This window comes from Heptranchias perlo, chromosome 1 (assembly GCF_035084215.1).
Source record: "Heptranchias perlo isolate sHepPer1 chromosome 1, sHepPer1.hap1, whole genome shotgun sequence".
NCBI classification, from domain to species: domain Eukaryota; kingdom Metazoa; phylum Chordata; class Chondrichthyes; order Hexanchiformes; family Hexanchidae; genus Heptranchias; species Heptranchias perlo.
The window spans coordinates 134,196,741-134,222,882 of record NC_090325.1 but is presented as its reverse complement, the minus strand read 5'-3'; the positions used below and the strand labels follow the sequence as shown (position 1 = coordinate 134,222,882).

The 26,142-nt window shown below is 44.5% G+C and overlaps 1 protein-coding gene across 3 annotated transcripts in view; it reads right to left on the bottom strand.

The window, feature by feature from the left end:
* Nucleotides 1–284: 284 nt before the first annotated feature.
* spock3 (SPARC (osteonectin), cwcv and kazal like domains proteoglycan 3) overlaps nt 285–26,142 on the bottom strand; it is a 565,624-nt gene continuing 539,766 nt past the window's right edge. For all 3 annotated transcript variants that reach the window (XM_067991144.1, XM_067991135.1, XM_067991152.1), the window contains 3 exons: nt 13,955–14,017; nt 7,516–7,653; nt 285–1,828 (listed from right to left, as the gene is read on the bottom strand). In XM_067991144.1, coding sequence (XP_067847245.1) covers nt 1,659–1,828; nt 7,516–7,653; nt 13,955–14,017 — 371 coding nt within the window. In that variant the 3' untranslated portion in view covers nt 285–1,658. The remainder of the gene's footprint in view (nt 1,829–7,515; nt 7,654–13,954; nt 14,018–26,142) is intronic.

The window sequence follows — 26,142 nt, the reverse complement described above, 5'->3', positions numbered from 1 at the left end:
CTGTGTACATGCATATAAGCATATACGTAGAGGATTCTGTTCCTAGTCAGAGAGCAAAACAGGAACCAGTGATGTAGCTAGGGTCGGCTATCTCTGCCTTGCAGCCCACATATCCCAGTCTCAGACTGCTACCTGTAGTATAATTTGTCCTTTAAATCTGCTTTCTTGAGATTGGCAAAACAAACAAGAAGTACAGCATAACGTTTTCTCTAGAAAGGTGAGTTTTTCAGATTACTAGAAAGAACATTCACATTATGTAATTGAAATAATACTAATCAGTGTAGTTGGTTACAGGAGTCCTTTATTATTGCAAACTATACATAAACAGTAAAAAAAAACGCAGCATAGCTTTTTCATTTTATAATGCAAATTCAGTCTATAAGGAAAAATTAATTAAAATGAGTTATATTATTCATGATTTTCCTTTAGTCCAGATTTCAGGAGAAACATTTAAGACCAACAATCAAATGTTCTAAATAAACAGCACACAGTGTAAAGTTATGTTAGTAACTACAAACAATGATGATTTTAGTTGACAAAAGACTTAAAAGTCTCAACTCCAGTATGCATCAAGGCGGTGGAATTCCAACGTGTCGATACAATCAATTAACATGCTAACATAAATACAGGGCAATTTAGTCTATAGCAAAATTTTTAAGTGCTACTGCTACACGTTACTGGTATATACTTATAGTCCATATGATGACTGCCATTAACTATCGAAAAATTAATGATTTAAAATTATTTTTCTCTGATCCCATGTTTGCAGCTGCAGTACTTATGCTGTGATCAGGTGTGCTTAAATATTACCTGAACTCCTATCTTTAGTTCACAAACAAAAAATATTTCTATTTCTAAGTTGAAAGGCACATCAGAATGTGACTTCTATTCATTTTAAAATAGTAATTGAAATTATATATACCTTTAAGGAGATGATTAAATTTCAATGGAAGAAAAAAGAAAAAATATCACTCAGGTAGTCAAGGCATCCACATTCTTAACTATGTTTAGGTAGAGGTACGGCAAGAATGTTTTGTTGCCATAAACCACCGCTATCTAAAAATTCTAACTGCTGCAAACTCCACCACATAACTCTGAAGAAATAGCATTTGTTCATATGTAAAAGTTGACTAAGTATTGACTAAAATCATTTTTTTGTTTATATATTGATGGCATAAGCATATTTTAACCTTTGCAGTCTGAATAACCAAGAGTTTCCAAAAAAATTGCACATCAATGCTGTGACTAGTGGTTTCAGGGTCAATACCAATCAGCAGTGTACACAAGTCATTTGTGGAGGAGAAGCCTAGATTTACTGCATCACAATGCAACTATGTACAATGACAGAATACAATTTAAAGGAAATTGATTTTCAAACAAAAATTGAGGTTTTCTCACTTGTTCTACAATTGTATTTCTCTTAGCTGGTTTGGATTACAATTTTTAATTTACGCTTTCAAAAATGATAGAGTAAAGAAGTACTGCAACAATTTTTAAGGGATGTAGACCTATTTCTGGAGTAACCATGTTTGAGGGTATAATTGTACAAAATATACACGCTGACCGAAATATCTTTTGTTCATTTTTAATGTGTCTAGTAACTCATGAGATTTCACTATAGAAACGTGCAAAATATTAAAGTTCATGACATTTCCAGACTACCATATGTAGCCACCTACATCATATTCATCATCATCATCTTCATCATCTTCATTGTCAACTTCATCTTCTTCTTCCTCATCATTGATATCTTCCTCATCGTCCTCATCATCTGACCACTCATGGAAGTCACCACTGCCAAAGTCACCTGATATCTCTATATCACCGCCTAGAAAATAAACCACCAACAAAATATTTAATTGTGAAAATATATGCCCTAATCATAGAATGATACAGCACAGAAGGAGGCCATTTGGCCCACTGTGCCTCTGCCGGCTCTTTGGGAGAGCTATCCAATTAGTCCCACACCCCTGCTCTTTTCCCATAGCCTTACAAATTTTTTCCCTTCAAGTATTTATCTAATTCCCTTTTGAAAGTTGCTATTGAATCTGCTTCGATCGCCATTTCAGGCAGTGTATTCTAGCTCATAACAACTTGTAAATTTTTTTTCCCTCATATCACCTCTGGTTCTTTTGCCAATTACATTAAATCTGTGTCCTCTGGTTACTGACCCTTCTGCCACTGGAAACAGTTTCTCCTTATTTACTCTATCAAAACCCTTCATGATTTCGAACACCTCTATCAAATCTACTAACCTTCTCTGTTCTAAGGAGAACAACCCCAGCTTCTTCCAGTCTCTCCACATAACTGAAGTCCCTCATCCCTTTACTATTCTAGTAAATCTTTTCTACAACCTCTCTAAGGTCTTGACATTCTTCCTAAAGTATGGTGCCCAGAATTGGAGACAATACTGGGCCTAACCAGTGTTTTAAAAATGTTTAGTTTATCTTCCTTGCTTTTGTACTCTATGCCTGTGCTTATAAAGCCAAGAATCAAGGCTCTATTAATAAAGCCAATAAGACAATAATGATTTGCTTCTTTGTGCTGATAACCTTGATGTAGAAAGCGCAATGCTAATCTCCTTAGTGTCAGAAACATCACGAACATAATTGTAGTTTAAGTAAAATAATAATTTGTTATACTTTACGCATCTTAAAAATAGATTGGGGAGTGGGTCTCTCCACATTGCTCAGTGAGTAAATGCACCATATAGTGCAGTGCTGAGCCATGAAGATCCTGGGCTATAAATTGTCAGTTTTATAGGCCCTACGCTGCCTCCTAAGGACCCAAAATGGCATCCGGAATGTGCGCGCATGCTTCTAGAGTGACAGGCGCCAGGTGCCAACTTGGTAAAGGCACTTGCGTCTGCGCAGATAACGAACGCCGGCTGTATGTAAAGTAAGGAGAATATGCGTTAGATCACTTTGCAATGCTGATTTAAAGGGACAGATACGATTTTAACGGTCTTAACCTCGCACAGCTGAACAGGTCGTAAACAGCATGGAGGACCCCCAACTAGCGCAATTTAAAGGGATCATTCAGGATTTACAGGTTAGTTGATGGATTATCGCTTCTGGCTGCTGATGCATTTGTACCTGTTTTGGATGTCTCCTATACTTGAATACTAGGACTAGGGGACATTGCCTAAAAATTAGAGCCAGGACTTGCAGGAGTGAAGTTAGGAAACGCTTCTACACACAAAAGGTGGTAGAAGTTTGGAACACTCTTCTGCAAATGGCAGTTGATGCTAGCTCAATTGTTAATTTTAAATAAGAGACTGATAGATTTTAGTTAACCAAAGGTATTAAGGGATATGGGGCTAAGGCAGGGATATGGAGTTAGGTCACAGATCAGCCATGATCTCACTGAATGGCGGAACAGGCTCGAGGGGCTAAATGGCCTACTCCTGTTCCTATCTTCCTATAATAAAATTTCAATACTCTACAGGGAGTGCGCTGGCTAGCTGTCAGTCAACAGCAAGAGCACTGGCAGAGTGGCAGGGGTGCGACAGAAATGTTGTCATCCTGAGAGAGGACAGCAGGTTCATGTTCCATGGAGCCACTGCCACCTTCTCCTGCAAGAAAGCTGGACGTGTGTCAGTGAGTGTTTTGCAGGATGTTTGGGTGATGTGCCTGTCATGGTTGAATAGCTGCCAGTGTGTATGACCTGTGAGTTGTGGGTGTGCAGTTTGCAACAGTGGTAATGTGTGAGAGTGAGAGGAAGCATCTGATTGGAAAAGTTGAGTACTGATTGTAAGAGTTTGTTGGTATGTGGGTGATGGGGGTGTAGTACATGTAGCAGTGGATGCGGCTAATGTTGCAGTTGGTAGGAGATGCCACTTGACAGTTGACCTCACAACCTTAACCACTCATGACAAAGCATTGAAATTCTTCCTGCACTGCATCCATATTTGCGGTGCTATGTGCCTGGCACTGATTTCGTCCCCTACTGCCTCCCACTGCCTCGGGAACATATGTCTGGAGGGCCTCTTGCCCCCCCTGTGGATATAGGATGCCCCTCCTTCTGTCCACCTCTTGCACCAAGGCCTCCAGTGCATCATCAAAGAACCTTGGTACTCTCGCAGGTCTGTTACAAACTCAGATTGGCAGATTGGTGAGGTCTGGCGTGCAGATTGGAGGATGTGGAATTTAATAGTGCGCAACCTTTATTCAATGTTTTAACATAACTCAACAGTTTGTAAACATAGGGACGGGACCTGCATCTATGTTTCACAAGTGCGATGTCTGATCTCTGTTCAGACCCGTATCTTATATTTTGCAAATAAGAGATGCAGGCTGCCTTTATGTGGTGTGATTTCGGAGCCCACCTGCAGGTGAGAAGCCACTCAACAGCGCAGCAAGGCCTGGCTGCTCGCAGATATCAGGTAAATGACCAGGCAGCACGAATCTCACATGCTGCCTGCACCTCAACGACTGGGCGCAGGTTAATTGTGCACTGCAACCCCCCCGGCCCGGATCAGGGGGTTATCGAATTTAACCCTCACTGTGTTTGATTTCTGGTCTGTGGTTAATTAGCTGTTGCAGTAGTGAGGGTGCTACAATTGGCTTCCACGGCCTGAGCAATGGAGGTGAAAAAATATCAGCCAGGGTTCTCATTCAATTCAATTGTTCCCAAAAAGACAATAAATGCTGCTATTTCTTGTGCTTTATGCTGTTGCGAGTGATACTACAATAGCAATGTGGTGTACACTGGTGAATATTAATGCCCCAAAACTGAGGGAGTCCTGACATTGATCAGTAGTAGTAGGATGCAACCAATGGATTTCCATTGAAGGAAATGAACAAGAAGTCATAGCCCACATAACTATTTATTCACTGCATTATGTACATATTTTAATTATAGTCTCTGGTTACCTCTTTGAGAATAGTGTGCTTCATTCCCCTGGAATGTAAATCACTTTCTCACTCTTGCCTATGATATTAGGTGCAGGTTCTCTGGTGTATTTTGGTGGCTCCACGTTTCCACAACAAACTAATGGTCAGGAAAGTGCTGCGTGTTCCTGGAGCCAAGCACATTTAACTCTGCTGAAACAGTCAATTAATCCTCTCACAGGCCTTAACCTATACTATGATTTGAACAAACTGCAAATGGCATTAGTCTAGCCTTTTGTTTTTGTTGTTTTTTTAGCTATAAAGGGCAGCATTTTAGCACCCGCCAGCGGGTGCATTCCTGGCAGGGGGACCCCGAAAATCGGGAAATCCCGGAGCGAGACCAGAGCCCGCCTCAAACCCGCGCACTTCCGGGTTCCCCACTCACGCACCGGCGTGCGCGCGCAGCCCCGCTGGTGGGAATCCCGCAGGCAATTAAAGCCAGCGGGGTTCCACTTGACAGTATTTATTTTGTTTGTTCAGGTCATTAACTGACCTGATTAATGGATTATGTGAGGAGGGGTGGGATTTTAGAGCAAACTGGGACTGTTTCCCACACTGGGGGAAACACTCCCAGTTCAAATGGACCTGTTGCAGCTGTCAGCCTGTGGCAGCTGCAAAGGTCCATTTGACAGGTTGGTGGGGGGAGACCCTTACCCATTGCAGGAGGCCACTCTGTCACTTGGGACAAAGTCTGGCCTCCACCACCCTCCTCCTGACAATCAAAGTCACCAACTTGCACACTTACCCCGGGGTCTAGAGACATGTACCTACCTTGCGGACCCCCTTAGATGTACATCTTCCGGATGGGGGCCGCCGTAGCTGCAGTCATGACCTCCTCGGAGGGCGAACAGCATCACCAGCCTCGCCATCCACGCCGTCCACCTCTGACACGTGGAGCTCCACAAGAGAGTGCTGTGACACATCCACCTGTACAGCAGGAGGGAGGAGCAGGAGGGAGGGCTACCGCAGAGAGAGATGCGTCGCAGAGGGCACTATCCTCGCCACAGGGTCCATAGACTGAGGCACAGCTTCCTGGACCTCTCTGAGCAGCAGTGCACACGGAGGCTCAGAGTCACTCGACATGTAGTCGTGGACATCTGCAGCCTCCTTCATGCCGAGCTGCTCCTGGCTGGCCCGGGCACCATCTTCTTACCTGTCGCTGTCAAAGTCACCACTGCCCTCAACAACTTCTCCTCCGCATCCTTCCAGGGTGCAACCAGGGACATCGCCGACGTCTCTCAGTCGTCTGCGCAAAAGTGCCCTGCAAATACACCTGCACCCACTCTGCAGTGACACAATGGGTGGCATCAGTTGTGGGTCTTCATAGTGATCCTCAGGAGAGGGCATAATTGCACAAACCAGACAAGATTCGTGAAGACATGGCAGTAGTGGTGCCAATATAATATGTAATGTGAGTTGGTCAGAAATTCAATATAAGTAACAACCATGACAAACCCTCAAACACCCTTGTGCATCCCCTTCATGCTCACTACACGTTTGCCTTACGCTGCCTACTGCACATATGTGATGCATGCCCTGTGGCTGCAGCACAGGTAGTGGCAGGTTGAGTGAGGCTGGCCATGAATGAGATGCACGAGAGGGTGAGTATGAGATAGAGCCATGGGATTGTATGAGGATTGGGTTGAGTGGTAGTGGCGGGATGAGTACTGGCGAGGTGAGTAGGTGCAGGTAAGGTGAGGATGAGGTTTGAGTGGGTATGAGGGATGATGTGACAGAGTAGTGTTGGCAGTGCTGAAGGAGATGTGGGGTGGGGGCGGTGATGTGGCAGACGGAGTGTAGGGGAAAGAGTAAGTGTACTCACTTTGGCTGACCTTCTGAGGTCATTGGAGCGCCTCCTGCACTGTATGCAGATGGGCGATATGTTGGTGGTGCAGGTGACCTCCTCTGCCACCTCGAGCCAGGCCTTCCTGGTGGCAGAGGCAGGCCGCTTCCTCCCGCCCGCCGGGGGGAAAGATCTCTGTCCTCCCCCTCCTCCTCACCCCGTGTATTGATACCTGGAGTGAGGCATCATTAAACTGGGAGCAGCCTTCCCCCTGGGCTGCTCCATGCTGTACTTTTTTCTATTTGTTGCAGCATCTGTCAGTGGAGGACTGCCCCTTTAAATAGAGCTCCTCCAGCTGACAAATCTTACTGCACATGCGCAGCCCGCCCGACACGCAGATCAGCAGTGAGGAACCCGAAAGACAAGGTAAGTGGATCCAATTATGCTACGATCGCGCGGGTGGCTGACTCATTTCGCCCAAAAGCCCCCCCGCCGAGAACCTGCAGCCCTGGTAACATCGGGCCCAAAGAGTTTCACATTCTCTAATTTAACCAAGATGCAACTGGACAGGGATTTTGACAAAATCATAAATTTGTAATTGATAAAAACAGAAAATTACTCGTAATTAGCAGTATTCAAAGACAATTTCACAATAACTAGAACTGTTGTGATGAGTACTTTTGCACCACCACAAGAGAAAAATAGCTTCGCATCAGCTTATGAAAATGTCAGTTAATACTTAAAATAAGTAAACATGTGATTTACAGATTTTTAAATATTGCAGGTGTTTGAAATATTAGCATCGGGGACTAAAAGTCTTTCTTTGGTTTTAGTGCATACCACAGTCTGGAGATCCACTTGATCTTGATCCTCCCATTTCATTCCCATATCGGTCAACACACCAGCATTGTCCCACACTGCCATGACACTGTGTGGCTTTATAATAACCATCTTCATCACAGGTCGGAAGAAAAATTCCTATAGTAACCAAATACATGTCATGAAGAATGCATGAGAACATTGGCACTAATTTAACACTCTGGATGCAGCGATTGAGATAGTTGCGCCTGCTCCCTGCTCTATCTGATGTGTGGCTACCGCACTCAATCTCATGTTTGAAAAAAAAGTTCATAGTTTTGATCTGGTCACTTCAGTAACAAAACGAGATTAAACGACAGTTCTATGAGTCTTCATTAGTTGAAGAAACAACCCTTGGAATTGATTTATAGGCAGCCAATGGTCACATTTCAATGATGCACGTTCCAGTCCCAGAAGATAATGGGTCCCATTTAGAAGAGGATTCAAGTAACTTAATGATTAAGCTTAAAAACAAGAAAAGTGCAGAAAGGTTAAAATATAACACATTACTTAGAACTGGGGGGGGTAATTTTCTGAGCAAGGAACCTCATCCAACACCAGCATATCAGAAATTGTGAGCCCATTGCCTGCCATTGTCCAATAAGCACTGTTGGTAGACAAGGTCCCTGATACCAGTGCATTCTTGAAAAATTACCCCAGTAATGTAAATGTAAAGATAAAATAGTAAAAAGAGGCTTTGTTACAATATCTTATGCGTGATCTGAAGTCTCAAAAAAACTAGAAGGACTCGTGAGCCTGGAATTGCCTTGACTGCTCGCTAGCTAAAAGTTAATTCAATTATGAACCAAATAAATTTCAAGGCGCTTGTAATAAGGGGTTGCTGCATCTAAAGTAATAATACAGAATATTTTCTCAGTATTTACTATTAAGAGTATTTATAAAATCTGTGAGCAATTTTCTTCTCAATGCCAAGTGATATTTGAGTGTTATTTACTTGAAGGTACTGGCCTACCGGGTACGGTAGCATAGTGGTTATGTTACTGGGCTAGTAATCCAGAGGCCTGGACTAAAATCCACAGTCATGAATTCAAATCCCACCATGGCAGCTGGTGAATTTAAATTCAATTAATTAAATGAAAATCTGGAATTAAAATACTAGTATTAGTAACGATGGCCATGAAACTACCGGATTGTCATAAAAACCCATCTGGTTCACTAATGTCCTTTAGGGAAGGAAACCTGCCGTCCTTACCTGGTCTGGCCTATATGTGACTCCAGACCCACAGCAATGTGGTTGATTCTTAATTGCCCTCTGAAATGGCCTAGCAAGCCACTCAGTTGTAAAATCTCGCTACGAAAAGTCATAACAAGAATAAAACCGGACGGACCACTAGGCACCGGACACGACAACGGCAAAACACCAAGCCCAGTCGACCCTGCAAGGTCCTCCTCACTAAGATCTGGGGACTTGTGCCAAAATTGGGAGAGCTGTCCCACAGACGAGTCAAGCAACAGCCTGACATAGCCATACTCACAGAATCATATCTTTCAGCCAACGTCCCAGACTCTTCCATCACCATCCCTGGGTATGTCCTGTCCCACCGGCAGGACAGACCCATCAGAGGTGGTGGTACAGTGATATACAGTCAGGAGGGAGTGGGCCTGGGAGTCCTCAACATTGACTCTGGACCCCATGAGATCTCATGGCATCAGGTCAAACATGGGCAAGGAAACCTCCTGCTGATTACCACCTACCATCCTCCCTCAGCTGATGAATCAGTCCTCCTCCATGTTGAGCACCACTTGGAGGAAGCACTGAGGGTAGCAAGGGCACAAAATGTACTCTGGGTGGGGGACTTCAATGTCCATCACCAAGAGTGGCTCGGTAGCACCACTACTGGCCGAGTCCTGAAGGACATAGCTGCTAGACTGGGCCTGCGGCAGGTGGTGAGCGAACCAACACGAGGGAAAAACTTACTTGACCTCGTCCTCACCAATCTACCTGTCGCAAATGCATCTGTTCATGACAGTATTGGTAGGAGTGACCACCGCACAGTCCTCGTGGAGATGAAGTCCAGTCTTCGCACTGAGGACACCATCCAACGTGTTGTGTGGCTCTACCACCGTGCTAAATGGGATAGATTCAGAATGGATCTAGCAGCTAAAAACTGGGCATCCATGAGGCGCTGTGGGCCATCAGCAGCAGCAGAATTGTATTCCACCACAATCTGTAACCTCAGTGGCCTGGCATATTCCTCACTCTACCATTACCAACAAGCCAGGGGATCAACCCTGGTTCAATGAGGAGTGTAGAAGAGCATGCCAGGAGCAGCACCAGGCGTACCTAAAAAAAATGAGGTGTGAAGCTACAACTCAGGACTACATGCATGCTAAACAGCGGAAGCAACATGCTATAGACAGAGCTAAGCGATTCCACAACCAACGAATCAGATCAAAGCTCTGCAGTCCTGCCACATCCAGTCGTGAATGGTGGTGGACAATTAAACAACTAACGGGAGGAGGAGGCTCTGCAACACATCCCCATCCTCAATGACGGCGGAGTCCAGCACGTGAGTGCAAAAGACAAGGCTGAAGCGTTTGCAACCATCTTCAGCCAGAAGTGCCGAGTGGATGATCCATCTCAGCCTCCTCCCGATATCCCCACCATCATGGAAGCCAGTCTTCGGCCAATTCGATTCACTCCACGTGATATCAAGAAACGTCTGAGTGCACTGGATACAGCAAAGGCTATGGGCCCCGACAACATCCCAGCTGTAGTGCTGAAGACTTGTGCTCCAGAACTAGCTGCGCCTCTAGCCAAGCTGTTCCAGTACAGCTACAACACTGGCATCTACCCGACAATGTGGAAAATTGCCCAGGTATGTCCTGTCCACAAAAAGCAGGACAAATCCAATCCGGCCAATTACCGCCCCATCAGTCTACTCTCAATCATCAGCAAAGTGATGGAAGGTGTCGTTGAAAGTGCTATCAAGCAGCACGTACTCACCAATAACCTGCTCACCGATGCTCAGTTTGGGTTCCGCCAGGACCACTCGGCTCCAGACCTCATTACAGCCTTGGTCCAAACATGGACAAAAGAGCTGAATTCCAGAGGTGAGGTGAGAGTGACTGCCCTTGACATCAAGGCAGCATTTGACCGAGTGTGGCACCAAGGAGCCCTAGTAAAACTGGAATCAATGGGAATCAGGGGGAAAACTCTCCAATGGCTGGAGTCATACCTAGCACAAAGGAAGATGGTAGTGGTTGTTGGAGGCCAATCATCTCAGCCCCAGGACATTGCTGCAGGAGTTCCTCAGGGCAGTGTCCATGGCCCAACCATCTTCAGATGCTTCATCAATGACCTTCCCTCCATCATAAGGTCAGAAATGGGGATGTTCGCTGATGACTGCACAGTGTTCAGTTCCATTCGCAATCCCTCAGATAATGAAGCAGTCCGAGCCTGCATGCAGCAAGACCTGGACAACATCCAGGCTTGGGCTCATAAGTGGCAAGTAACATTCGCGCCAGATAAGTGCCAGGCAAATGACCATCTCCAACAAGAGAGAGTCTAACCACCTCCCCTTGACGTTCAACGGCATTACCATCACCGAATCCCCCACCATCAACATCCTGGGGGTCACCATTGACCAGAAACTTAACTGGACCAGCCATATAAATACTGTGGCTACGAGAGCAGGTCAGAGGCTGGGTATTCTGCGGCGAGTGACTCACCTCCTGACTCCCCAAAGCCTTTCCACCATCTACAAGGCACAAGTCAGGAGTGTGATGGAATACTCTCCACTTGCCTGGATGAGTGCAGCTCCAACAACACTCAAGAAGCTCGACACCATCCAAGATAAAGCAGCCCGCTTGATTGGCACCCCATCCACCACCCTAAACATTCACTCCCTTCACCACCGGCGCACTGTGGCTGCAGTGTGCACCATCCACAGGATGCACTGCAGCAACTCGCCAAGGCTTCTTTGACAGCACCTCCCAAACCCGCGACCTCTACCACGTGGAAGGACAAGAGCATCAGGTACATGGGAACAACACCACCTGCACGTTCCCCTCCAAGTCACACACCATCCCGACTTGGAAATATATCGCCGTTCCTTCATTGTCGCTGGGTCAAAATCCTGGAACTCCCTTCCTAATAGCACTGTGGGAGAACCGTCACCACACGGACTGCAGCGGTTCAAGAAGGCGGCTCACCACCACCTTCTCGAGGGCAATTAGGGATGGGCAATAAATGCTGGCCTCGCCAGCGACGCCCACATCCCGTGAACGAATTTTAAAAAAGTAACCTTTGGGTTAAACAATTCTGGCATTAACACTCGCAGTGGTACCTTACCATGGAGGGAAAGGAATGAGATAATTTGGTACATGGCTGCAGAATTTTCGGGTGGCTCCCAATTTTCCATTCTTCTAATATCAGCCGTGATAAGGTCAACCAAGTCTCTCAATCCTCTTTAATATTTGTTTAGACATGAACCTCCAGCAGAATATTTAAATAATGAATCTGGTGGTTGCCACTAGCTGTGCAAAGTAGCCATGGAGCAGATTTTATCCCCAGCAGTAACCTATTACCATCTACTGAGAATAGCCTGGAAATTGCTGTGACTTTAGCATATTCATTTCAAATCCCTCTCTGTAGCTTTAACGGAAGTGTTAACTTATTTAAAATAAACAGGTTAATTTTTCTGTAAAACTGAAGAGTGGAAATTGATACAAGTACATTTAGAGTTCAGGAAATAACATTGCTCACTGTAATCTCCAGGCTAATATCTAGGTCATCATTTCTGCAATCCAATGTACTCCTCATTTGTTTATCAGACCAAAGATTTGATATAAATTTTTGCAATTGTCCACTCTAATGCTGCCTTTCATTAGCTGATGATGACACTAATCATGACAGCATGCATCATAGACTGGAGCTTTTTTACTCTTTAATCATCCATCTTTGTCTTCTTGAAAGGAAGTTATAATGGCCAGAGATAGTCAAATGTCATCTAAATTACATATATACTCTCAAATTTCTCTTTTTATGGCATCATAATTATCTATGAATGTCAACTATTTAAGGGAATTTTAATTGTCAAAATCCCATGAAAAGGGTGACCTGATATTAGAGAAAATGTAGCCATTACTGGATCATGTATTCTCTAGAAGGACTTCTATCTCATAGAGAAGGTAAACTAGATTGTTTGCAAAGAAGGCACCATGCAAAGGGATTATATTATTCACATACCTCCTTATCTGTGGTATCTAGCTTCTAGGAGATACAGGAACATTTGTTCTTCAATTTCCCCTCCCTTTCCTAGAAAATATCTAGCTTCCACCCCTTTCATTATATCCTGGTCAAGATCAAAGTCACCATGTAAGGGTTACTAGTCTTGGTCTAATATCTTACCTCACCATGCTTCAGCATATTGGAAGTCATTTTGTCAGTGAACCATCAGAATCAAGGAACCTTTATGTGCTGGTTCTGAACATAAATGGACTCATATCCACAAACACAGATGGCTGTGCTTTCTTCAGAAGTATCAGTAAGGCTCACTGGTGTACACCTTGAGCTGGCTTTTGGCCGGTTCAACTACTTATACACAAGTAATGCTGACACCAACAAGGAAACCCTATGCACCTCAATCACTTGAGCATATATTATTTTGATGAGTATTTTCATTTACTGAATTCATTTAAAAACAATTGGCATTGGCTATTTGCAGGTTTTCTGTTATTTGCCACATAATCAACAACTATTTGCACTCTTCATGTAAAAGAAATGTATCAGAGTGCTTAAGAAGGTGGAAAAATGGAGGCTGAATATCAAAAGGAAATTTGTGAGGGTAGAGACACTTAAGGCACAGTCAAAGAGAAGAATTTTTAAGGGACTTGCAAAGGGAAAAGAAAGAGCTGGCCAGGAGTAGTGGAGAGAATCAGGATGCAAAGTGAACTCCCACCAACCACCCAATTTACGTTGCAACAATTGGTGGTTGGCAGTTGTAAATCTCAAATAAATCTTGAATTTAAAAAAAAGAGTAATCATTGATTCAACACAAGCACCTGGTGCATCATTGTGGTGACCAATAAGTTCAAATAAATAAAATCCAGCAAATATTTGTTCTAAATATTAACAAAAAAGTACTATTGAAACAAAAATACTAGTATGTATGTTGCAATAATAAGCACTTAATATTTGAATAAAATGCATAATACAATCCATTTAAAATGTGCAACAAATAATTGTAACATGCTATATTTCATCTTTACTTTAGCTTTTCAGAAAAATATACATTGTCCGATCAATATGTTGAAAAAGACTAAAAGTAATGCAAAATTAAACATACTTTGTAACAATTGGTAAATTATTTTTCGAAGTTTTGTTGGTTTATTTCTTTTCACATTATTTCCATTGTTTAAATTAAAAGCTGGTTCAAAATAATAATTTAGAGCTCACCGAGGAGTTTCTTTCCCCCTTGTTGTCTTTGAATATTGCTCAGTTCCATCTGGCAGGGAGGATCTGGAATGAATTCAACATGTTACCTGAAAAGGTTTCCAGATGATCAAAGACAAAAATGCTAAGCTAGATCTATGAGGTAGTTATGATGTAAAATGTCTTACTCCCGAGATTTCCAAAACATCTACACCTTCCTGATTATTCTCCCTGTGGTAAAATTAACGTATTTGTTCATAAAATGAAAACCGAGACTATGGTGGGATTTTGTACAGACTAAGATTTTTCTTTAATTACAAAACTAGCAAAGTATTTGAGCCTAGTGGAAACAATTAGCTGAACATAATGGCTTGGAGTTTCCATTTTGGGCTCAATCGCCATTTGGGTGCCGAGTCTCCGCTAAAAAGCATTAACTTAATCACAAACATAAAATCTGCCATGAATCAGCGCGATTCGGCAGCTTAACAAAGCGTAATCGTTTATTTTTTTTCCAATCAAAAATATTAGATGTATTTAAGTGATGTATTTAAGAATGGTAACCTGGTGCAGTTTTATTACTACAGCTGAAAATGGGTTTAATCACTAAAAATAAGCAATTTTAATAAAAGTGTCCAGTCCTCTGCCTGTGAGTAACCTGATTTAAAATCACTGAAAATGATTCAAAAAAACTATACTGAAGCATTTACTACTTTCATCGGTGTACACTAGTCAGTTTCTCAATAAATTTATATTTTTTTATATTTAAAAACATTTAAATCATGCCTACTTGTGCCTTTGCGCCTAAGAAAACTAGCTTAATTTTAAAACCCTCCTCAAATGGCCGCAGGCGGGCGCAATCGGCGGAAACTCACCATCCTCTTTGTTTCGAGTAGGACTGGTGTAGCCGGTTTTGTGGGCAGGGCTACTTTCAGCACATTTTTTTTTAGCCAGCAAAGTTTTGCGCTGATTCAGCCAAATTATGCTGAAAAAGCCAGCACAATCTAGTGGAAACTCTGGGCCAATATAATTTGTTTTCCTGCTTATTGTATAGCCTAGAAAATCCAGGCAAGATAGTCTGGGTTTCCACCTACCATGGATCTTCGCTACTTATCTTGTTAAAGTTTGCAGGGCCTAGGGAAATTCCTCTGTGAGGGGGATGTTTGGTGGTACAATGCCCTCGAAGATCCCTGAAACATCGGTGATAGCTGCCCAGCCTGGGGGGGGGGGGGGGGCGGGGGGTAGAGGTGTGCTGCTCCCCCCCCCCCCCACTCCACACATGAAGAGAATCTGAGTGTCACCACAGCCTCTTTACAAAGGTGTGTGGGGGGGGGGGATGGGCACTTCAAACTCTCCTCGCCAAAATTTGATTAGCCCCTAATCTTTGGGGGCCTTGGTCCCAACTCCGGCCTGGACTCCCAAGTGGGACCTACTTCTGCCGGGATCGGACAGGTATGTATATGAGACCAGGCGTACATGCGCTGAATGTACACAAGGTCCCAACTGAGGGCCTAGGAGTGGGCACCCCCAACTTAGGGAGTCCCCTCCCCTGGACCAGCTCCCTTACATTGATAGGGTGGTAGGTTTAGGCAGGGGTTCTGCTCCACAATGCCAACCCAGAAAAAGCAACGCAAGGTCTGGATCTGGTGTATTCGGGTCCCGGCTGTTCCGGCACACCTCCACTGGATGTGTGGCAGGAGACTGCTGGAACACCATGTAATTTCAGGGCCTATCTATTTTATAAGGCAAGATTTTTAAACACACATTCCAAAGATTGACAGACGTTCCTTTCGCATTGATGGCCGTGACATCTTTTTTATAAATTATGATACTAGAAGGCTTATCTACAGGTTTCAATTAGTTCAAATTGACAGTACTAAAAACCGAGAAAACCATTCAAAATTTATTAGTGGCTTTAGGGTGCAAACCCTCTTGATTTGTTTTTGTGCTTATCTTTCTGATTCGCTGTGCTCAACCAGAGCTTCACCATATTATGAACAAAGCTTTTATTTTTTCACATGAGGTACTTCCATGTGAAGACCTGAGAGATCAGATGAAAATACTGTGAAGTAGCACCACAGTGCTTACAAAATAACAGCACTAGCTCCAGTTGGATGAAACCAATTTGAAAGATATATACAGAATCACTTCAAAGAACTTGCAACTTGAAGAGGCAAGTAAGTAACAGATGGCTAATTTCCAACTAAAGTGTTTTCCAATTTAAATATTGCAATGAAAAGCTAGATAAGAAACAAAGAACAGAATCATTAAATTGTTTATTGTATCATGGAAAGCAAATTCAGGTTTCTATAAATAGATACAAATTGAGGAATATATCGAAAGACACTCCATAAATCATAGTTCTCCACTGTGCTTTCTGTTCAAACCTCATAGGAAAAAATAAGTTCAAAAATACATTTAAAATGTCCCTATGAGAACAATAATATTAGAAGGCTTTATTACTTTCTGTGATGTCACATGTGAATTTCTTTAGATTTTTTTCATATAACTATCTTTGTTGGGCATTTAATTAGGTTTCTGAAGTTGTGGAATGAGCAAATTCTACATGTGATTAATGCTCAGATCCAAACCCAGAATTCAAGTTTGAGCATCTACAGGCACTACTGCTTGTTGGTGAATCACCCCGTTATTCCGTGGAGAACATGGCTGTAACAGAGCCATTGCTCTGCCAACTTTGGGCACAATTTCTCGGTCAGTGATTCTACTGGTAGGAATTCTTTAAGTTGTAATTCAGTGATAGGAACAAAAATAGTGATTAACTGTTCTGTAATAGAGATGAATGTGCTTTTCTTTTAATAAAAAGTATTTTTATTTAAATAGTGGTGTATTGGGTTAGATATTGGCCTTTCACCTCTGGGGCTTGGACGGAATGCAGCATTGAGTGATACGATGAAAGTTGCCTTCTCTGTTGGCTGATATGAAATGGGGTTGTTCAAAGTAAGGGGTTGATTTTGATAAGAACAGAGCTAGGGGCTGGGTTTAACAATACCATAGTCTGTGGTGGTGAGGGGTTATATTAAAGATTATATTAGAGGGGAGATTTTTCTGGGTCTCCACCCAAGTGCACTAGATCTTCTGGGTGCAGTGAATGTGAGATAATTGCATGCATTGGAGCGCACACCTCTAGAGAAACCTGTCTGATTTTCCTTTCATTAATTTAAATAGAAGAAAAATCAGGTGAGTTCCTACACAGGCATGCACTCCGACCTGTCCGATTCTCTGATATTCGCTGTGCCCAGGCATGCCCAACAAAATGTTCCCTTGGAATTGGAAATCAATTCAAAATGGAACATTTTCCCCTATGTGTATGATTTGAAAGAGAAGGCACACTGTAATTCAGATCAATTCAATGTTGCCCAACTGAACATTTATTACATCTATTTTCACTGGTTTCCTGACTTCTATTTATAAACTCAAGTATTCTTCTCATTCTTAGCATCTACTAGGATCCCTTGCATCCACTTGTCAATTCTTAATCTCTATGACCTTCAATTGCAGCACTGGATTTATTCAGCACCAACTATATATTTGCAGCTAATTCTGTCTGCCCCTTGGATTTCTTCTTCAAGAATCCAAGGTTTTGGACTCACCTTCAGTAGCTGGATGCACACACATGAATTAAGCAAACTTTTGGTAAAGCACTTGGGTTCACATAGTTATTCAGTGCCTTAATTCCTTATTTCATAGAATCATAGAAATTTATGGCTCAGCAGGAGGCCATTCGGCCCATCATGTCTGTGCTGGCTGTAAAAGCACTGCCAGCCTAATCCCACTTTCCAGCTCTTGGTCCATAGCCTTGTAGGTTACGGCATTTCAAGTGCACATCCAAGCACCTTTTAAATGTGATGAGGGTTTCTGCCTCTACCACCCTTTCAGGCAGTGAGTTCCAGACCCCTACCACCCTCTGGGTGAAAACATTTTTCCTCAGCTCCTCTCTAATCCTTCTACTAATTACTTTAATCTATGCCCACGGGTTATTGACCCCTCTGCTAAGGGAAATAGGTCCTTCCTATCCACTCTATGTTGGCCCCTCATAATTTTATACACTTCAATTAAATCTCCCCTCAGCCTCCTCTGTTTCAAAGAAAATAACCCCAGCCTATCCAATCTTCCCTCAGAGCTAAAATTCTCCAGTCCTGGCAACATCCTTGTAAATCTCCTCTGTACCCCTGCTAGCGCAATCACATCTTTCCTGCAATGTAGTGACCAGAACTGTACGCAGTACTCAAGCTGTGGCCTAACTAGTGTTTTATACAGTTCTAGCATAACCTTCCTGCTCTTATATGCTATACCTCAGTTAATACAGGAAAGTATCCCGTATGCCGTCTTAACCACCTTATCTACCTGTCCTGCTACCTTCAGGGATCTGTGGACATGCACTCCAAGGTCCCTCTATTCCCCTACACCTCTCAGTATTCTTCCATTTATTGTGTATTCCCTTGCCTTATTTGCCCTCCCCAAATGCATTACCTCACACTTCTCCAGATTGAATTCCATTTCCCATTTTTCTGCCCACCTGACCAGTTCATTGATATCTTCCTGCAGTCTACAGCTTTCCTCCTCACCATCAATCACACGGCCAATTTTTGTATCATCTGCAAATTTCCTGATCATGCCCCCTACATTTAAGTCTAAATCATTAATATATACCACAAAAAACAAGGGACCTAGTACTGAGCACTGTGGAAACAGCCTTCCAGTCACAAAAACACCTGTCGACTATTACCCTTTGCTTCCTGCCACTGAGCCAATTTTGGATCTAACTTGTCACTTTCCTTTGGATCCCATGTGCTTTCACTTTTCTGACCAGTCTGCCATGTGGGACCCTGTCAAAAGCCTTGCTAAAATTCATGTAGACTACATCAAACGCTGCCCTCATCGACCCTCGTTACCTCCTCAAAAACTTTAATCAAGTTATTCAGACTCGACCTTCCCTTAACAAATCTATGCTGACTGTTCGGGATTACTCCGTGCCTTTCTAAATGACTTTTACAACACCAAGTTATAGTCCAACAATTTTATTTTTAATCCCACAAGCTTTCGGAGGCTTCCTCCTTCCTCAGGTGGTGGAAGGAGGAAGCCTCCGAAAGCTTGTGGGATTAAAAATAAAATTGTTGGACTATAACTTGGTGTTGTAAAATTGTTTACAATTGTCAACCCCAGTCCATCACCGGCATCTCCACATCATTTCTAAATGACGATTAATACTGTCCCTCAGAATTGTTTCCAATAATTTGCCTACCACCAAGGTTAGGCTGACTGGCCTGTAATTACTCGGTCTACCCCTTTCCCCCTTTTTAAACAACGGTACAACATTAGCAGATCTCCAGTCCTCCGGCACCCACCTGTAGCCAGAGAGGATTGGAAAATTATATTTAATGATATTTAATTGGGAGGAGCTTGGAATTCATTTTTCTTTTTGAGTAATTAATAACCAATGAATAATCAATGAATTAGGGATCCTATGGTATCAAAATATCCTCATTATTAATAGATTGTGATACTGGTCAGGTGGTTAACAAAAAAAACTGAAAAGCTGTGTTATTTTTATAAATCTGCTTCAATAAAATTGGAACTATTTAAATGGTCATATTAATATGCTTTATTTAAAGAAATGGAGTGTCCAGGAGTAATTACCCTGACAGATAATATTTACCCTAACATGTGTCCCAAGATGTTGGGTTTTTCTTTTGAATCAATTTGTTTCATGGATACCCTCATTTACGAGACTCCTCCGTAGAAAACTACAAACATCCATTTTGACACAGACTGAAATCCAGACTGATCAAAATGATATAGGCCAAGAGGATATCCTTGCAGCATCTCCACACAGAAACATCAGAGGTAGTGGCTTGTTGTACATTACCGGCATTCAGTGTTGCTATGCGGTGGGGATGGGGGCGTGGGGGGAGTTCAATTTTAAAGGCATCATAGGAGTCTAATAAATTACCAGGCAATTGATTGCACTCCCTCAGCTTCAAATGTTCAAATTTTTTATTAAAACAATACGGGGGGAAAATTTGATGAGGGTCGTTTTTGGGTCGGGGTAGCATGATGCGCCCAATGAACCCTACGCAGGCAGCACTTGCAGGAGTCTCGTAAATGAGGGTATCCATGAAACAAATTGATTCAAAAGAAAAACCCAACATCTTGGGACACATGTTAGGGTAAATATTATCTGTCAGGGTAATTACTCCTGGACACTCCATTTCTTTAAATAAAGCATATTAATATGACCATTCAAATAGTTCCACGTGCGCTGTGCACGTCCCATTTCCAACTTGCTCATTCTTCGTGCAGCCTCTCAGCATCGCTCTTTGTGCTGGCTGCACGGAGAATGAGCAAGTTGGAAATGGGGCGTGCACAGCGCACGTCATCAGCAGCCTGCACCTCTTAAAGGTGCAAGTGCACATTTCAAATGGCAGGTACACAGCTTACTTGGAGGAGGGAAAGATGGCCACCAAACTAGCAGGACTGGCACGAGAGAGGGCTCCACGCTTCTCTGATGATGCTCTGGAGGCCCTGGTGGAAGACGTGGATGAAAGGAGGGCCAACATGTACCCGCAGGGTGGCCGGAGACCCTCCAGACTGCAGCTTCGCAGGCACTGGCAGGCTGTGGCGCAGGAAGTCAACGCCAGGATCATTGCACCACGCACATGGGTGCAGTGCCAAAAGAAGTTGAGTGATTTGACACGAGTGGTCAAGGTGAGTGAATGTAAGTGTCAAGTGGCACATCCTACCAACTGCACCACTGCTCCATGCATCACACTCCCCGTCACCCACCCACCAACAAACATTGCCCATCCATACGCAATGCTGCACTCGGCATGCTGCATCTCACCCGCACATAGTACCACACTTGCAGGCCACACAACCACCACTCACCAGTCACACAAAGTGGCAGCTAGATGACCACGACAGGCACATCACCCACACACCTTGCAGGACACTCACTGACACACTGTCCTCTGTCTTGCAGGAGAAGGTGGCGCATAACAGCCAGCAGCAGGAGGGACCTGAGGGTGGATGGACACATTTACACGTCCTCACCTCCTAGAGGAGACAGTGCTTAGGATCAATGGGCAGGCTGTCGCTGCAGCCGTCACAACATGCCGCGCTGGAGGTCGTGATGAAGGGGGCCTCTGCATATCTAATGCTCCTTCTCCTTTTCCACATCTCCCTCCTCCCATAATCTTAAGTAAGATGTGTGTGCTGCAGATGCTGTCAGCACAAACGTCTTTCTTGCTCCTCTCCCCACTCCACAACTCAACCTGTTTCCCTTTGTCATTGCAGATACCCAAGAACACGTGGCGGCATCGTCCGAGGAGGAGTGGGAGGAGGTGAAGCCACATAATCACTTGATCTGACACTTGCTTCCACCAGCTCAGAGACTGATATTACGTGTCCTTTAGAGGTTAGGTTAGAGGAGGGATCTGCACATGGTGAGACACCGAGCACAAGTGCGCAGAAGCCAGGGCGGGGGGAACGGATACCACAGGTGCCAGTTCGTTGGAGTGCGAGATCGCTCACTAGTTCTGCTGCAGAGGAGTCAGATGAGGACTTCGATGGGCCAGGCTACAGAAGATGGTTGATGGGCATACACCACCAAATGCTTGGGGCACTGGAAAACCTACCAGAAAGCCAGTGCACAATGGCTCCTCCATTGAAGGCCAGCAGCCTCCCACCACCCATGCTCCAGCCACTGGGGAAGCACCTCATAGGAGCACTAGGAAAGGTAAAGGCACACGAACAAAAGGCACTAAGGGAATGCACACAGGTGAATAGTTCTGTTGTGTTTGCATAATTTCATTTATTCATTGATAAATGAGACTTTGATTTTGCATTTGGTGGTGGTTTTTATTTATGCAATGAGCTGAGACGGACACCAATGTGTAATCAGATGGAGGGCAATTTGATTGTCTTGTGGGAGCGGAAAGGTGGGGAATGTAGGACTGTTGGCGAGTTGGGGGATGTACTTCAAATTATTGATAGCGGGCACGGATCAGGCGAGCACGCAGAGCTCTTTCAGACAAGGCGTGTGGTTTCTGTTGCACTCTTGCCTCTTCCTCCGCTTCCTCTTCCGGCTCCACCGCCTCTTCAGCAGCTTCTTCCTCCTCCTCCTCCTCCTCCTCAGCCTCTTCCTCCTCAGCCTCCTCCTCCTCCACCTCTGGCACAGGGTCTTCTCCAATCATTGATGGCAAAGGCTGGTCCCACATGATGGCTAGGTTGTGCATCATACAGCAGACCATCACAAATCTGCTCACCCACTCAGGGGAGTACTGCAGGACTCCACCAGGCAGCGGAAGCATTGTTTGAGGATGCCTATGGTGTGCTCCACGATGTTGCGTGTGGAAGCATGGCTCTCATTATAGGCCTGCTCAGCACGAGTGCTTGGGTTCCTGACTGGTGTCATGAGCCAAGGCATGAGGGGATAGCCCTTGTCGCCCAGTAGCCAGCGTTTGACTTGCCGAGTCGGGTGACAGATAGCTGGCACGTTGGACTGCCGCATGACGAAGGCGTCGTGATTGCTCCCAGGGTAGTGGGCATCGACCTCCATGAATTGATGCATGTGGTCGCACACCGGCTGCACGTTGAGTGAGTGGAAGCCTTTTGGTTGATGAAGACGGCTGAGTTGATGTGCGGGACACGCAGGGCAATATGTGTGCAGTCAAAGGCACCTGCACCATGGGGAAGCCAGCAACACGGGCGAACCCCCGTGCTCGCTCGTTCTGCTTGTCTCTGTGGAGAGGGAAGGTGAAGAACCTGTTCCTCAGTGCATCTGTGACCTCCCTTATGCAGCAGTGCACTGCACACTGCGAGATGTTGCACATGTCGCCAGCAGGGGCTGGAAATGCTCCTGAGCCATAGAAATTCAGCACCAGGGTGACCTTGACAGCCACAGGCAATGCTGTCCTCGCCCTGCTCTGAGGCTGCAGTTGTGGCCGCACCAGTTGACAGATTTCGGTCACGGCTTCCTTGGTGAACCTCAGGCGTCCGATGCAATCCTCCTCGGTCATGTTGAGGTAAGAGAATTGGTCCCGGAAGGCCCTCATTGGGTAGGGCGTACTGCTCAGTGCCCTGCGCCTCCTCGTCTTCTGTCTCCTCGCAGTTTGACCTGCTATGCGTGGCCTCTCTGCATGCTCCCAGCCATGCTCAATGCCCAGCGGGAGCCCTAGCAGATCGCCCAAGGTTGGCAGGAATGTTGTTCAACCACGGTTGTAACTTTCCGACCCGTAAGACATTTCCTGCCAAAGCACTCTCAAATGTAGTCCAGGAACTCTCAGTAAGATTAGGGAGCTTCGAAAAACACTTCCTACTCCTCTAGCAGCCAGAAGCAATAATCCAGCAACTAACCGGCAACACCAGCATGGCCCCTTTAAATCGCGCTGATGGTGGGTCCTTCAGGCACTGTAAGACACGTTTAGATGGTCGGGGTTAATCCTGTGCGTTGAGTTGAGCGTTAAGGTCCAAAATGGTGTCTATCACTTTAAATCAGCATTGCACACTGATTGCACACATTTTCTCCCTACTTTACATGCTTCCAGCCTTCATATTAGCGCATGTGCTAACTCCTATACCAAGATGGCATCCGGCGCACATCACGCCGAAACAATGGGTGCTACACGGCCCAATTTAGTGCCCTACATTTTCTGCAGCTGTCCAAAACTAAAACATGACCCTGCCCTCTTCCCACATCCCTAATCTTCCTCTGCTTCAAAAGTTTATCCATTTTGACTTTAAAAGATTTAATCGTCTTTGTCTCAACTACATAAAGGAATACCTCCTAGACTCTGTGAAAATTTTGAAGCGGTGACCTCTCGTTACTGACTCTCCAATCAGTGTAATCAGTCTTTCCCTATTCACCCTATCAGAATCCTTCATAACTTACATTGGGCCTTCTGTCAGCGAGGTAAGCGGCTGGAAATTCATCTTTTTAACATGGGCGAGCTGCCTGTGGACGTGTCGGCAACTCTCTCAGAAAATGTTAACGAGGTCCGGTTGGAATGTGCGCTCTGTGTACAGTGCCCATTTAAGGCCCTAAAATGGGCCTAGAGCAATTTACACACCTTAGTATTCAAATCTCTCCACATAATTATAATTTTCCATCCCTCGTAACATCCTGATGAATCCATGCTGTATGTTCTCAATGGCTTTAATGCTCTTTCTTAATGAGGGGTCCAAAGCTGCATACACTACTTCATCTGTGATCTAACCATTGTACAAATTTATCATCAGCTTTTTGTTGATCCGGACATGGAATGGATGCTGGAGCTGATTGCCAGAGGTTGAGATGAGAATAGCTGCCCTTGACATCAAGGCAGCATCAATTTAGTAAGGCACCAAGGAGCCCTAGTGAAATTAAGATCAATGGCAGGGACAAAGGGAAAACCCTCCAGTGGCTGGAGTCATACCTGACATACAGGAATATGGTTGTGGTTGCCGGAGGCCAGTCATTGCAGCCTCAGGATTTCATTGCAGGAGTTCCTCAGGGAAGGGTCCTTGACCTAACCTGCCTCATCAATGACCTTCCCTCCATAATAAGGTCAGGAATGGGGATGTTTGCTGATGATTTCACAGTGTTGAGTTCCATTCACAACTCCGATAATGAAGCAGCCCCTGTCAGCCTACAGCAGGACTCAGATAACATCCAGGCTTGGGCTGACAAGCCTGGATGTTATCTGGCTTGTCAGCCCAATAACAGGTAATAGCCACTTGGAACATGAGAATGCCCAGCTACCTTCCTTTGACCTTCAATGGCACCTCCATCGCTGAGTCCCACACCATCAACATCTTGGGGTTACCACTGACCAGAAGCTTAATTGCCATACCAACACTGTGGCTACAAGAGCAGGGCAGAGACTGGGTATTCTGTGATGAGGACTCATCTCCTGATCAATTCAAGCCTATCCACCATCTGCAAGGTTCGTGTCAGGAATGTGATGAAATACTCACAACATGGCAGCATATTAAAACTGAGAAGGCAACACTGCACTGAAGCACAGTCCTAAAGCCTAGCAGGTAACAGCAACAGGTGGGGGATGATCACTGTGGGCTGGAGCAGGTTACCTTAAATTTGAAGATACTGAGTGGTACAGAGACACTGCAGCCAAGGCATACAGTGTAGTCCAGCAGAGCAACAGAGTCCTGATGGCACAGGTGTCCAGGAGATCAAATGTGAACAGAGTCAAAGCCGTTGAAAAGAGCGAGCAGGGTCGGGGGATGGGCAATGTGCTCTGTACAGTTGATTTTAACTTATAGCTAGAAGCTAGAACTTGTAGAGTGAGTCAAAATTTACCCACTGTTAGGAACAGGGTCTTAAGCAGTGGAGGAGAGGAGACTGGGTGGGGGGGGAGGAAAGATGGCAATGGATGGTCATGGATGGAGTTGCAAAGGAGAGGAGCTGAGTAGGGAACTGCTAGCCTGGGAGCCAACTTCTTTCATCATTCACTGTGACTTCTGCTCTCCCCCCGCCTGCCCCAGCGCCAAGTGCTTGCCTGTATAAAACAGGAATTCATCGTTGCCTGCATAAAGTAAATGGCACATGTTTGTACGCCATCCTGAAACTGTGCTGATGTTTATGAGTATCTCCATTGTTGCCATGTCTTCTCCATTTCACACATGCCTGTATCCCTTACACTGGAGGCAGAGACATAACCTCACAGGTGAACAATACCTAAAGAGGCTGAGGTGCCTGAAAGAGACCATTAAGGAGATAAATAGAACGCTTAACGTGGATCGAAGACCTATCTCAAGGAACCCAACTACCCTTTCAGTCAAAGTGAAGGTCACAACAGCCCTAAATTTCCATTTATTTGGATTCTTTCAGGCTGCTACACATCTGGACGCATTATCAATGTGTCCAGATGTGTAGCACAAATATGTATGTGGAATGTTACAGAATCATTATTCAAAAAAACAGCAAAATGGATTAAGTTGCCAAAGGAGTTGAACTCACACCAAATTGGGGTTGTATTCTCTAGAGTTTAGAAGGTTAAGGGGTGATCTGATCGAAGTTTATAAGATATTAATAGGAACGGATAGGGTGGATAGAGAGAAACTATTTCCGCTGGTTGGGGATTCTAGGAGTAGGGGGCACAGTCTAAAAATTAGAGCCAGACCTTTCAGGAGTGAGATTAGAAAACATTTCTACACACAAAGGGTGGTAGAAGTTTGGAACTCTCTTCCGCAAACGG